Here is a 15,045-nt window from a genome sequence, read left to right as displayed (position 1 = left end):
TCAGGATTAGTCTCAAAGTGAAACTAAAAAGAGATGTGTTGGTTACACCCTGTAGGTCTGCATAGTGTTTGGGGGGGGGGGCGGGGGGTTGTTTCCTGGGCGGGAACTTTTCACTGGTAAAGAGTTTATAAAGAATAAGCTGAGAGAGAGCTGGTTGTTAAACAGTGAGATAAACCCAGACGGACAGACTGAATCCTCCACTCTGCCTCCAGGTTCTTCTCAGAAAATACAGCTGATTCGCATTATTAACATGTTCCTGCTGCTTCAGCTGCTGCTGGAGAAAGAACTGACCGGAGACCCTCTTGAGGCTTAAATACATTAAATACAGGAACTGCTTCGTCCTGCTGATCATGTTTTGTAACAAACCATGAAAATGATCGATCTCAAAGCTGACATGAAATCATCACATTATTCCTTCTGACACATTTTGAGTTTCCTGATATTATATTTTCTCTATTTTAGGTTGGTTTTTTTTCAGGTTAAAATTGTAAAAACTGCAGCTTTTATTTTTCCCAGAGGAGGCTGACTTCAGAGGATGCTGATCCTGACCAGAAGAAGATGCTGGAAGAAGACTGGAGGAAGGTCAAACTGAATCTGGGTGAGAGACTCTGATGCTGGACGCCACGGCTGAACCAAACACCAATAAACCAGGATTTTATAGCTTTAGTAGTTTATAGTAGTTTGTAGATATGCAGATGGTTTTAATGAGACTTCATTTAATGAGGTTATTATGTAGTATGCTGTAGTGTAAACGCTTTGCGTACTGTTTGATGGACTGAGTAAGCAGGACGCAGGATGGACAGTATGAATATGGAAGGATGTAGTAGGCAGTATGCGGTTTCGAACACAGCCACTGTTTCCTGTTTCTTGTTTCCAGCAGGACGAAGCAGTTCCTGTATTTAAAGTATTTCAGTCTAAAGAGGGTCTCCCGTCAGTTCTTTCTCCAGTAGCAGCTGAAGCAGCAGAAACATGTTAATAATGTGAATCACCTGTATTTTCTGAGAAGAACCTGGAGGCAGAGTGGAATATTCAGTCTGTCTGTCACTGTTTAACTACCAGCTCTCTCAGCTTATTCTTTATAAACTCTTTGCCAGTGAAACGTGATTCTACAGTATCTGCTTTCATCAGAACATCCATAAGAGAGACAAAGAAAACCGGCATCTTTTCCAGTTATATTGTGTTGGATTTTGTTTTTAAAACATCCTGTGTCAGAGCTACAGGTGTGATGTTTTTAACAAATCAGATCATTTGGAGTTTTACTCTAAGTAGGGAGAAGCCCTGACCTCCATCCACTCTGACCCTCCCTCCAAGATGGCGGCGCGCAGGCACTCTCTACAGACACGAGGCGTGGTTTAACATTTTGGCGGGAAAAGCTGCATGTTGTTCCCAGCAGCTCCTCCAGCGCCTCAGCCGGCCACAGCTGTGCGCTCATGATGCGTTTAAGGACGGCTCGGAAAAACACTTCACCGCTTCTTAATCATGGATTATACCATTGTAACAGCTGAAAAAAGGGCGGAGGAACTCTCTCTCTCTCTCTCTCATTCTCTCTCTCTCTTTGTGTGTGTGTGTGTGTGTGTGTGTGTGTGTGTGTGTGTGTGTGTGTGTGTGTGTGTGTGTGTGTGTAAAACCTCTCCCTCACTGTATTTAAAAAGAAACGTCTTAAACTGAAACGAATCAATCAGTAAACAACATGAGATCCTGGAGTCAGATTAAAATCTGAAGTAATCCTGAGGAATCCTTTCTCTCTAAGTTACAGCCTGGAGATTACTTGGTGTAACTTCTACATGAATTTACATATTTTGAAGACTCACTCATAAATGTAGAAGATTAATAATCTGAAATGAGCAAACTGTTCATAATCGGCGGAGTCGAGAGAGTTTCTTACCTCCAGAGAAGAATCTGCGTCAGGATTAGTCTCAGAGTGAAACTAAAAGGAGATGTGTTGGTTACACCCTGTGGGTCTGCATAGTGTTGGGGGGCGGGTTCCTGGGCGGGAACTTTTCACTGGTAAAGAGTTTATAAAGAATAAGCTGAGAGAGCTGGTTGTTAAACAGTGAAATAAACCCAGATGGACAGACTGAATCCTCCACTCTGCCTCCAGGTTCCTTTCAGAAAATACAGCTGATTCACATTATTAACATGTTCCTGCTGCTTCAGCTGCTACTGGAGAAAGAACTGACCGGAGACCCTCTTGAGGCTTAAATACATTAAATACAGGAACTGCTTCGTCCTGCTGATCATGTTTTGTAACAAACCATGAAAATGATCGATCTCAAAGCTGACATGAAATCATCACATTATTCCTTCTGACATATTTTGAGTTTCCTGATATTGTATTTTCTCTATTTTAGGTTATTTTTTTTTCAGGTTAAAATTGTAAAAACTGCAGCTTTTATTTTTCCCAGAGGAGGCTGACTTCAGAGGATGCTGATCCTGACCAGAAGAAGATGCTGGAAGAAGACTGGAGGAAGGTCAGACTGAATCTGGGTGAGAGACTCTGATGCTGGACGCCATGGCTGAACCAAACACCGATAAACCAGGATTTTATAGTTCTAGTAGTTTGATGATTAAAAGATAATGAACTGGTGACGGTCAGATGAAGACCTTCCTATATTCCACAGGAGTTCTCACATGCCATTGTTGTTGCTGTCTGCATTCCACCGTCGGCTACAGTGGCCAGCACGAGTGACAAGCAGCGTCCCAGCATCCTCAGTCTGATCAGCGGGGATTTCAGTCATGTCTCTTTCGCTCCTGTCCTGACGAACTTTAAGCAGTGTGTGGACTGTGCAACAAGAGGAAATAAAATCCTGGACTTGCTCCACGCCAACGTGAAGGAGGCATACAGCTCTCCTCCTCTCCCACCTCTTGGAGAATCAGATCACAACCTGATACACCTGGACAGCACCTCCAGGCCACTGGTCAAACAGCCGGCAGCCGGCTCAAGGTTTGGTCTGAAGATGCAGAGCTGGTCCTCCAGGAGGGCTGTAATGTGACGGACTGGGACTGGTTTCTGGAGGACCACGGTGACGACATAGAGGGTCTCTCTCACTGCATTACAGACTTCATATGCTTCTAGAGGACACCATTGTCCCATCGAAAAAAGTTAGCTGCTTCCCGAACAGTAAACCTTGGATTACCAAAGAGATCAAAGCCCTCGTTAACAGGACAAAGAGGGCTTCATGGCTCAGGATGGAGAGGAGCTCAGGGCGGCCCAGTGGGAGCTGAAGAGGAAGCTGAGAGAGGCCAACAGGGACAGGACTGAGGCCAGGATGGGTGAGAATGAGACAAAAGGAGTGTGGAATGGGATGAAACTGACGACAGGCTGTGGTCAGCCTGTACCTGGAGTGGGAGGAGACCCACACTTCGCTTCTGAGCCCAACCTGTTTTTCAGTAGGTTCGACACCTCCCCCACCCTGGTACCTGGGCCTCCACCCACCATCTCTGCACCTGTTCCCACTTCTGCTGGACACTCTGTCCCAACCCCCATCCAGACCTTACCTCCACCCCCCCTCCTCCCAGCTCTCTTCTTCTGAACAGCCTCAGGATGATGGACGCTCCCCTGCACTCGTCCCCCTCACCCAGTCCACAGATTAGTCCCGGCCAGGTGAGGACAGAGTTCACCAGATTCGGCCCTGGCAGAGCCAGTGGGACAGACGATATTCGGCCCAGGGCCCTCAGGCTGTGTGCTGGGCAGCTTGCAGGAGTATTCCAGTACCTTTTCAACCTCTCCTTGAGGTTGATGTTGGTGCCCAACCTGTGGAAGACCTCCTGCATCGTTCCAGTACCTGAGGAAGGACGTCCCAGCAAACTCAGTGACCACAGACCCGTGGCTCTCACGTCACGTCATGAAGACATTTGAGAGACTGGTTCTCCAGCACATGAGGTCACTGCTAACTGCTTTCCTGGATCCATTGCAGTTTGCATACCAGCCGCGCATTGGTGTGGAGGATGCTATCATCTTCCTGACCCACAAGTCCCTCTCACACCTGAACAGCAGAGTAGCACTGTGAGAATCATGTTGTGTGGATCAGCAGCAACCGCCTGAAGCTCAATATCAGCAAGAGCAAGGAGCTGGTGGTGGATTATAGGAGGAATGGGAGGTCCCCTTCCCCAGTCTTCATCCAGGGGTGGAAGTGGAGAGGGTGGACTCCTGCAGGTACCTTGGGGTTCAAATCAACAACAAACTGGACTGGTCCCAGAACACTGAAGCCCTCTTCAGGGAGGGTCAGAGCAGCTGTTCTTCCTGAGGAGACTGACGTCTTCTCCTGAAGGCCCTCTACCAGTCTGCTGTGGCCAGCTGGTGGGGGGGCATCAAGGCTGGTGAGGCCAGCAGGATCAATAGGCTGGGGAGGAAGGCCCGTTCTGTGGTCAGCCTCGAACTGGACACTGTGGTGGAAATTTCTATTGAGTGCATGCTTAACTGTTTTGCAGTGCTTAGATTTATTTGTTATAAATACCCGTAGCTCTCACACACTCAGATGTGAATGCTTTGTCTAGAATTTACTTTTCCTGATAATCTTAGCGTAGCAGCTGCGGGCACTCGTGGGAGTCTTCCTGTGTCCAGCCTATGGCTGGGTGCAGTCAAGGCCCCTGGGAGTGAACGTAGCAGATAGTTATTAGAGGCTTGCACGCCCCTGCAAGGGCAGAACTCACTCTGTTACTCTGTTGACTGCGTGACTTCTCCTGCTGTACAGCATAATAAAAGAAACCAAAATGAACTCACCGGCGGAAGCCCTTTATTAAATAAAATTGCCATAACAACACTCTGGAGTCGGTGCTGAGAGGAGGGTGAGGGATAAAACTGATAGCATCTTAGATAATCCCTCTCACCTCCTCCATGGAGAGCTGTGGCAGATGGACAGCTCCTTCAGCCATCGCCTCGTCGCACCCAGGAGCAGAACAGAGCGGTTCAGGCGCTCCTGTGTGCCCACCGCCATCAGACTCTTTAGTAACAGTGGAAGCCACGGACGATCATCATGCTGACCACACTCACATTCCTGTCTCCACACTGCACCTCATGTTGATTCTTTATTTTTATTTTTCTATTTTTATTGCCATTTTATCTGGTCACTTATCTGGTCACTTAATTTGTATATAGTCATATTGTGTTATTGTTCTATTGTCTCTTATTCTCATTTTTATTGTTTCTCTTTATTGTTTCTCTGCTGGTGCTACTGTAACACCTGAATTTCCACTCTGGGAGTATCGTAAAGGAGTATCGTATCGTATAATAATAGCAATAATAATCATGATAGTGATTAAAAAATTAAAATCTAATATTAATTGTAATAATTATTATATTAATAAACAACGATGCAATATAATGACAATCAGAATCATACAGTCATCATATCAATATCAGTACAATATACATCCTTAAACCAATTCTCTCAATAAAAACCTCCATCAGCCTGAACAGTTTGAGCTACTTTCATTCATGTCTGATGTTTATAATAAACTGGAATAGAAGTTGAAAACTGGTGGATTTATGATCACTTTATGGTGAAACATTCCTCAATGTGCTGTGAAAGCGAGCAAGATGGCCGCCAGCAGGTAGGCCGGCTCCAGTCCACAGCAGCTGAACGAGGCGTCTCTTCATATTCAAGATGTTCAAGTTTAACCTTTTAAGAACCTTTGGTCCGTGTTCTAGGTCACAGTATGGAGAGAACCAACAGAACCAGGGTTCATGTCTTCACAGCAGTTTTCAGTCTGGTCGTGTTCTGGTCGTGTGCAGAACCAGCTCTCTGGTGAAGAAACAGTCAGACAGGAAATCAGTCAACAAGAACGATCTTGTTGACTGATGTTCAGCACTTTGCGTTGTTTTTATAAATATGAAAAGTGCTACACAAATAAAGTTTGATTTGATTTGATTTGAAGAAGACAACCGGCGATCGATTTAGGACAATCCCTTTAATGGTTTTCATGGTTACGGTTGGACTGGTACATAATGGTTACCATGGCAACAGCTGGACTGGTACATGACGGTTACCATGGCGACGGTCAGGTACAGTAGTGCATGGTCACAGCTATCAAAGGAACAGTCGTCACGTTTAATCATTACATCGTGCAAACACACACACACACACACACACACACACACACACACACACACACACACGATCAGTCCATCAGCTCCATCAATGATTATTTCCACTTCTGAAGTTAATCCATAAGTTAAATCAGTTTTTATCTCGTTAAAGTCTGAAGAAGGAAGTGAGGAACATGTGAAGCGGCAGGAGAGAACCGTTAAAACGATGAGAGAACCGCAGAACACAAGAAGACGTCGTCAGGACAACATGAGGCTCCCACTGTTTCAGGTTCTCCACCACGTTCTCATCCGGGGAACCGGATCAGAGGGGAGGCGTCACCGCCTGGAGGGAAGAACATGAAGCCTTCAGTGTTTCCTGAGCAGGATGTAGCTGACGAGCAGGACGAGACCGGCCGACAGCGCCGCGATCACACACTGGTGGATGGAGAGAACGTTCTCCAGCGTGTGGATCCGCTCCTCCATGGCGCTGGTGTGGAAGTAGTCGTAGACGCCGGCGCCGATGCTCCACAGCGCCCAGACGGCGTCCAGCAGCAGGGGCATGGCGGACGGACGAGGTCAGAGGCTGCAACACAAAACACAACCATCTTCACATTTTCCATGCAGCGCCACCTGCTGCTGTGGAGTCACAACTACAGAACACTGAGGAGGATGTTTAGTTCATCTGAGGATCTGCAAAGTGGAACGCTCCTGCCAAAAGTCACAAGACAGTGTGGAGAACATAGAATTTTTTTTTCTTCTTCTTGAAGTTTATTGTTATTGTCAGTGAAGAAATATGTTTTGTGTTTGTTTCAGTTTGTCAAGTGTTGAATCAAAGGCGTTTTTGTGAGGATTTGACTGGTTTTAGCTTCAGACACTAAAGAGTCTGTCGATGTCCGCTTGAGGCTTAGACCAAACTATTCTTTTCTCCCTGTGTTGATCTAGTTTCTCCACAGCAGACAGCTGATCTTCCAGTTAAATTCATGCTACATGAGTCTGAACACATCAGGAAAACGCTTTTAATTAAAGGTCTCGGCTGACAGGTCGACAGAAACATTTCCAGTGTGTTAGCACACTGACAGGTGACAGCAGGGAAATAATCCAACCCAGAAACTGAACCACAACAACCTGAACTATTTAATAAAACTATCAAAAATCAAAGTTCCCTTCAGCTAACAGGCTAACGTGGCTACATGCTAGCAGCTAACTCCTCCGAGGTGAAGCTTCTCACAGAGTCACTGCTCACAGCAGAGATTCCGGGATTAAAAAGCATCACTCACGCGTTCAGAGACATTCTGGGGACAGAACGAGGCGAAACTTCACCGGCTCGCTGTGAGAGAAACGCCCCGCTGCAGGGAGCCTCTTCCGGGTGCGCTCCATCAGCCTTCCCCCGCTTCCTGCACGGCGGCGGCAATCCGCCGAACTCTATTCACAAAAACCAGGTTTTTAAGAAAAATCCACCACACGAGCGAAAGAAGTCAGAAAAACACGATCTGACAGTTTCACGACTATGCGTCGTGTTTGTGGAGATATTCGGCTGTGAAAATGTGTTTTTTGCCCAAGGTATTTTTTCATTTTGTCGGGTTTAAAGCCCATTCAGTGTTAGTTATTCCGTGAGGTCAACATCACGTTTTCAGCATGGAGATCTTTCAAAGTCCGGTCAGTTTTAATCTAGTAATTAATTTGGGTGCAGCGGAATTCAAACATATGTGTGATTTGTTCGGGAAACAGAACCTCCGCCCACCTGAAAGAGTTTTAACTGAAACTCCTTCCGTGAATCAGAATAAGTCACTTTCAGAATGGTACTTTGAATGGCGTTGCGTCTTCAAATTGTTTCCGGGTGTGTGCAGGGGACTACCAGGCGCGGTGGCCAAGTGGTAAGGCGTCGGTCTCGTAAACCGAAGATCGCGGGTTCGAACCCCGTCCGTGCCTGAGAACTAAATATGTGGAGGACATTGTTTTCCTGGAATCAGGTTAAATTTAGTTCTGAAATAGTTTTAATGCTGCTTTTACCATTACTAGGGGTGTAACGATACACAAAAATCTCGGTTCGATACGTACCTCGGTTCTGAGGTCACGGTTCAGTTCGGTTTCGATACAGTAGGGAACAAAATGCAAAACCTAAATTTTCTTGTTGTTGTCCATGCTTCCCATGTCCGCGTGTCTGTGTGCGGCACATCACCGATGCCAACGCTCTTCTCTCCTGCTACATTTGGGCTCAGCTGTGGACGTTCCATGCAGGCGCACTGATCCACGCATCCTCCAGAAGCTTTTCCGGCTCTCTAGACCGTTTGTCTGCTGCTTTATTTCAGATTATTTATAGGAAATGAGGCACATACATTGTCAGTACGTTATCATTTAGTATCAGAGTTTATTTAGCCTTTTTTTTTTCTGTTTCTGAATCTCGGGCGGCACCACACCGTAAAAAACCCAATTACCAAAACATTGACTCAATTAGAAGATTGCTAAGGCAAGTTGAAATAGACCATTGGCTCAAGTGTTGTTATTGGGAAAGCCAGTTAATAAATGTTTGTACAATTATTCATAAAAAATATTGAGTCAGGTGATAAATTGTTGTTGGGTGAACGCCAACAATGGCTGATATTGACTCAACTAACATACAGTAATTGAGTGAATGGATTGGACAAGTTGTGCATTTGTTGACTGAACAAATGTGGGCGGCGTCATTTACGGTAATGAACTTCGAGCAAAGGAAGTACGGCAAAGCCACAAAGTTTGTCGACACGGCCTCACGGAGGGACGAGGAGTGACAGGTAAGCAACACTGTGCGTTTGCTTATTAACATTGTCAATCTCTGAAACCAGAGTCAAAAGAAATTTGTTTTTCTGTGGAATCTGTTCTTGGGGGACTGTAACATTTTTTGCTTGCTAGCTAGCCAGTTAGCTTGGGTAGCCGGGCAGCTAACTTACATATTACCCCTCTAATTCATAAGGTCAATGTTTAGCCAGCTAACAGCATTAGCCGTCTAACAGCGCCCGAGGCCCCACGAGCAGCACGTCCGCACGTTAGCCAAACCCGCGGGGCAGGGTTTAGCTAAAGCTAGCTCCGGTCCCGCGAGCGGCACGTCCGCCCGTAAGCCCGCTAGCTGACGCTTGCTCCGGTCCCGCGAGCGGCACGTCCGCCTGCTAGCTGACGCCTAGCTCCTGTCCTGCGAGCGGCACGTTCGCCCGTTAGCCGGCTAGCTGACACTCGCCCCGGCGTGGGCATAGCAGCGCCTCTGTGCGACAGCTGTTGGCGGACGAACGCCGTCAGCTCGTTGGCCAGCTCGCTCTAGCATAGATTTATAATATGGTTTTGCCTGGTAAACAGCCTAGCAAGCAAACCATCAGTCGGGAAGCAAACGTCTCGGCGGGAAAGCTAGCTTTGAAGGCTTTAATAAGGTCAGCTTTTCTAGCATTTGTATTTATATCAATACTTGCTCTGGAAGTAGCTGTAATCCTGTCATTCTCAAACCACTGGGTTCCCTTAACTCTGACAAAGTACAAATTGAACTAAATGGACCTCAGTCCCATTAAAGTTGTTTGAATATATAACGGTATAATGGACGATGTTTTAGCCAATGAATGGCGTGATGCGAGCGTCAACTATTGGTCCTCTGACATGTCAATCACGCTGAAGAAATGCTTGCGTCACGCCGTCAAGCGCGCTCGTCGGAGCAGCAGAGCAGGTAGGATGGTCTGGCGCATGCGCGTTTTTCAATAAGCGAGTAACAGACGTTTGGCTTCGACTTTATCGAGAAAATCCTCCATTATACCTTTAAGGAAAACACTTTTTCCTAACTTGTAAGGGTCATTTCACATTCTCCTAAAGCAGTGGCTCCCAAACCTTTTTGCCTGTGACCCAAAGGGGAATTATGACATTTGCCAGGACCCAAACTAGTGAAAACAACAGATCTACAAGCCCACTACACATCATGAAATAAATTGGCTGTGCCGTTCTTTGGCTTCCATCTTAACTTTTTATTTTGGCATCTCTCTACTCAGGGCAGTTTCTTCTGTTTGACACAGTTTCTTCTCATTGACTTGCACTACCCTGTAAATATCTGTCACATATCTATAGTTATGTATCTTCTCCCTCAGATGAAAGGAGGTCGTTGCTGAAGATGTGCATGTCTCCACAATCAGCCAGAGATGGCCAGCCCTATTCTTGTTGGATCAGGTAAGTTTGTGTATGTTTTACTTTGTTCCTTCCACATAAAATGTCACACAACTGAGACAACCATATGCACTGGAGAGGGGTGGAACTAACTGTAGGTGGGAAGAGAAATGGGATGTAATGATTTTGTCAAGAGGAAGTTAGACTAATATTTCTAGAAACACAGAATAAACACAAAAACAACACCAGGGCCATGTTTCTTATACCCTAACAATAAATAAAGGGTCTGATGCCTCAAAGGTGGAATGGCCCTTTAAGCCTGGTATTGAAGATGGTCACTCTGATCTGTCCTGAGCAAGTGACGTGATGCTACATCTGTGGTTTTTGCTATGATCTGTCTACAGGTTGTACATTCACAAGTTGTCTCTTCATTATCTAATTGTTTTGCAGGTACATGCAGAATTCAAAAGAGTAACAGGAAAAGAATTGATGGAAACGTTCTTCCCCTCCTTGGATGAGCACACCAGAGCTCCGCACCGCAGCTCACCACCCCACTCAAGTGACACTAAGGAGTCTGTTGGAGTACCTAGACGAGCAGGTAAGATGGAAAATAACGGACAAATGTGTCTTCATCACTTAAACCCTACTGGGTGTCCGGAGTCCCTCACGATTGAAAATAGTGTTTTCTGTTATTGTGGGTAAAGCTTCTGCTGAGAATAGCTGATCGACAAGCTCACAATGTCACATAGTGAGCTTGTCAGTCTGCTATTTTCAGTAGAAGCTGTTTTCAGTACACTGTACATACAGTAGATGTATGTATGCAGTTACAATGAATCAGCCTTTAGATTCTAGATGTGAAATGAGCTGCCTGCCCACTCCATTCCCACACTATGTCTGAAAGAGTCGACATTGTAAAAAATTGTACAGTGACAGCATTACATTGTTGTTTTTTGTTTTAATTTAGAACTGTTTACTTTGTTTTCATGTTTAAGCACTTTGAGTTTACACGTCTTGTATGAAATATGCTGTATAATGTACATGTATGAACAATATGCATGTGACTTGACTTGTCCTGTGTATCCAGACCACAGAGATCGTTAAACATCGGAGGGTGGTGGCTGTCAAAGGGCTGCAGTATTACCTGGGGGAGAAAACCGAGCTTTTCAACACCTGCCAGGTAAATCAGCATTTCAAGGAGAACATCCATCTGTCCATCAATATCATTTGGATATTGTTTTTAATTTCCTTTTTATTAATGTGCTCCATCTATAGCCAGATGGTGTGTACGAAGCCTCAAGCCCCGTGCCAATGGGTATCCTGGAGATTGTGGGGCCTCCGGGAGGCCTGGAAGCTGCGCCATTGCTACATCCTTACGAGCCTTGAACCCCAGACTTTCCTTTACAGCTTATACTGTCAGCTATTGGTGTTGCTCTGTTTTGCACTCTTTTCAAATGTTGTGTAATTTTTTGAATTTGAATTTAAATGTTTTGTTTTGTACACAGAAAAATAAACATTTAAAGTAAATTTGTCTTTATTAGTCTTTATTTAATTAGGCTATATTTTATGTTGAGTATATATCATTTAAATATTAATTCATGCAGTCATTATTATGTTATTCACTCAATTATTACTTTATAGTTGTGATGACTAATAAGTCCGAGTTGAGTGAGCACATGATGTGGAATATGACATGGTGTCAACTCATTTGTTTCAATTGGCTCAATTAATAAGCCAACAGTCTTTCGTTCTGTCAATGATTATTCAGCAATTGGCTGAATTAATAGCCAACGAAGAGTTTTTCGTTCAGTCAATGTTTTTAAATAGTAATTGAGTCAACTCAAAACATTTCGTGAAACGCTTCACCCTATGAATAATCAATTCAACCAATTTTTTTTTTAATACAGTGCAGAGTGATTAGATACTTTCACTCAGGGTGTGAACTATGAGGGGGCCAGGGGGGTCTCAGCTCCCCTTGATGAGACATGAGCCCCCCTGAAAACATGATTTGTGAAATTTTTGGGGAGGGGGGGCGGGGGGGGGGGGGGGGGGGGCTAAATATTGGAAAAATGCTGTTTCCCCCATGTATTTCCTTTAATTTATTATTATTGATTTTGTTTGATCATAATCATGGATTATATGCAGAATTAGGCCAATTTTAATGGATGATTTGCGCATCACTATTTCACTTTAATAAAGATGCCGACCTGCAGGCAGCACTTGTCCTCACCATTGAAGCGTGGGGGCGCTATGCCTTAAGCGTCACTTAAAGCAGACATATTCCCTCCGAGGCACGCGCATCCCCCCTAATAAGTGAGAGCCCACCGCCGACAGCCGCTGTATAGTTACTGCTTTCACTTGTGTGACAGACCTTCTCCTCCCTCCTGACAGAGTCTGCTCTTTCCGTCCTCCAGCTTTTCTCTGAGTTTCTTCAGACAGAGCTGCAGCCTGTTCGCTTCACAGACTCACTTTTCAAAGTTAGCGTCTGTCATTGTTTGTTTGCTGTGGCGCTCTGGCGCATGCGTGTACCGGTGCGACGTGCGCATAGGCGCAACGCGGTCACAAAATCTGTTCTGCGCGCGGACGTCCGTGGACAGAAATTCATGACATTACGTCCCAGGGACCAATGCGCCACGCGGACATGTGAAGCATGGATGAAGCTGCTAGCAGTAGCAATCATGGCTGCAGGTGTAGCTGCACATGCTAGCCGCAGAACGTAAACACACGCACCATCCGGCCTGTGAGCCGGGAAAAAAAAAAACAAACTTTGGCCCGTGAACTCACCCGTGCACAGTCCTGTACCGAACCGAACGGCCCGCACCGAAACGGTTCAATACAAATACATGTATTGTTACACCCCTAACCATTACTGTACTGTGTGAATATGTTCTTTTCCAGCAATAAGGAGATGCTTCTCTTGACGTCTGCCCGAAACTAAAGAGCGAACGACAGTTTGAAAATGAAGCCAACGCTCTCATTTCATCAACCTTTATTCATGAACCGGGCCGTCAGGGTTCCTCCTACAGCTCCCGGCTCAGGACCTGCACCTCCCCGTGACTCTGCACCTGGACGGTTGCCCAGTCGATCACATTGGCCCGTTGGACTTGCCTCCCGGAGGCCAGGTCTCGGATCTCGCTGGGAGACAGAGCCGAGTCCCACAAGTTGACGTCGTACATCTCGCCGACAAAGCTCTGCTGAGCGTCGAAGTCTCCCAGGAAGTTGTCCGGGTCCTGGCCCAGGAGGACCTTCCCTCCGGCCCGGACCACGTGGACTTTCTTGTAGATCTTGGTCAGACTCTTTCTGCCGTCCAGGTAGACGGCGGTGGCACCGGACTGAGAGTCCCAGGTGAAGCAGACGTGCGTCTCCAGAGCTCCAAGCTCCGGGACACTGAAGTACACCCCGTCTCCGCTCAGGTAGAAGGACAATCTGGACAAAGAGACGACCTTCAGAACCTTCCAAACAGGAGAACCGACCTGGCTTCAGCGTGACTGCAGGAATCAGGGGAACCCCCGGAGTCCCAGTACCTGCTGTCCAGCTCCAGCCACACGTTCAGCTCGTTGAAGTATTGAGTCCGGTACGCGAACAGGATGACTTCCCGCTCTCCTCACACCTCCGTCGCCACGCGCATGCACAGCGTGAAGGCCGACAGCGTCAGCGACTTGAGGGGGGACAGGTCCACGTAGCTGGTACTGGTCTCAGACGGGAACAGCAGGGACTTCACCGTGGCGCCTCCTGGAGGACCAGAGACCATGACTCACATCAGGACAGAAGGACTGGAACTGGACGAAACAGGAAGTCAGACTGCAGGCCGAGTGGCTCAAGAGGCAAATGGGGGGGTGTGCAACTGGACCTGGTGGACCAGCTCTACACTGGACCTGGTCTATACTGGACCTGGTGGACCAGACCTACAGACTAGACAGACTAGACGTGCAGGTCCAGGACAGACTGGACTCTGCTTTTTACCTGCTGACTTCATGAAACCAGCTCAGTGAATCAGGACTGTTGTCGAATCAGCTGCTGCTTCTGAACCAAAGATCAAAGTATGAAGGACAGGTGAGAGTTACCTGCTGTTGCCGTGGAGATGGCGGCGAGGAGCAGCGACACCCAGAGTCTCATCTCTTCTGTTAAATCTGCAGAAGGAGAAAAGGCTGAGTATTTGCATGTGGTGTAAAGATTTAGTGGAGTGTGAGCGAACAGAGTTACTGCTGCTGCTGCTCTACCTGCTGCTGCTCTACCTGCTGCTGCTGCTCTTCCTGCTGCTGCTGCTCTACCTGCTGCTGCTCTACCTGCTGCTGCTCTACCTGCTGCTCTACCTGCTGCTGCTGCTCTACCTGCTGCTCTACCTGCTGCTGCTGCTCTACCTGCTGCTGCTGCTCTTCCTGCTGCTGCTGCTCTTCCTGCTGCTGCTGCTCTACCTGCTTCTGCTGCTCTTCCTGCTGCTGCTGCTCTACCTGCTGGTCTTCCTGCTGCTGCTGCTCTTCCTGCTGCTGCTGCTCTACCTGCTGCTCTTCCTGCTGCTGCTGCTCTTCCTGCTGCTGCTGCTCTACCTGCTGCTCTACCTGCTGGTGCTGCTCTACCTGCTGCTCTACCTGCTGGTGCTGCTCTACCTGCTGCTCTACCTGCTGCTCTACCTGCTGCTGCTGCTCTTCCTGCTGCTGCTGCTCTACCTGCTGCTCTACCTGCTGCTGCTCTACCTGCTGCTGCTGCTCTTCCTGCTGCTGCTGAGCGTCCGGTCAGCTGCAGACTGCCTCCACGGCCTCTTATAGCTTCGGCGCTCCGGCAGAAAACTTTGAACTTCCACACAGTCCTCCCTTAATCGTGGCAACAGAAAAACATTCAACATAAGTTTAAAATGATGCAACCTGATCCTCCCCAAAACGCCTCAATGCAAACAATCAAAGTCCAGC

At 46.9% G+C, this 15,045-nt stretch overlaps 1 protein-coding gene, 1 long non-coding RNA gene and 1 other non-coding gene across 4 annotated transcripts; 2 read left to right on the top strand and 1 right to left on the bottom strand.

Moving 5' to 3' along the window:
• Positions 1–7,885: 7,885 nt before the first annotated feature.
• trnat-cgu (transfer RNA threonine (anticodon CGU)) lies at positions 7,886–7,957 on the top strand. Its single transcript has one exon. It is a non-coding gene; the product is annotated as a tRNA-Thr (tRNA).
• A 489-nt stretch (positions 7,958–8,446) lies between these two features.
• Positions 8,447–11,313, top strand: LOC115387421 (uncharacterized). 2 transcript variants are annotated; one of them, XR_003931368.1, is made up of 4 exons: positions 8,447–8,799; positions 10,126–10,204; positions 10,592–10,739; positions 11,226–11,313. It is a non-coding gene; the product is annotated as an uncharacterized LOC115387421 (long non-coding RNA). The 2 variants fall into 2 exon arrangements; XR_003931367.1 differs by lacking the exon at positions 8,447–8,799 and having other exon boundaries at positions 9,853–10,204.
• Positions 11,314–13,158: 1,845 nt separating this feature from the next.
• LOC115386910 (pentraxin fusion protein-like) lies at positions 13,159–14,254 on the bottom strand. The gene is given in 3 exon segments (XM_030089372.1): positions 13,159–13,564; positions 13,663–13,870; positions 14,203–14,254. Coding segments are annotated over 3 exon segments (666 nt in total).
• Positions 14,255–15,045: the final 791 nt, after the last annotated feature.

This window comes from Salarias fasciatus, chromosome 4 (assembly GCF_902148845.1).
Source record: "Salarias fasciatus chromosome 4, fSalaFa1.1, whole genome shotgun sequence".
In the NCBI taxonomy this organism is placed as follows: domain Eukaryota; kingdom Metazoa; phylum Chordata; class Actinopteri; order Blenniiformes; family Blenniidae; genus Salarias; species Salarias fasciatus.
Note: the sequence above shows the minus strand (reverse complement) of the source record. Positions and strands in the feature narration are given on the sequence as shown.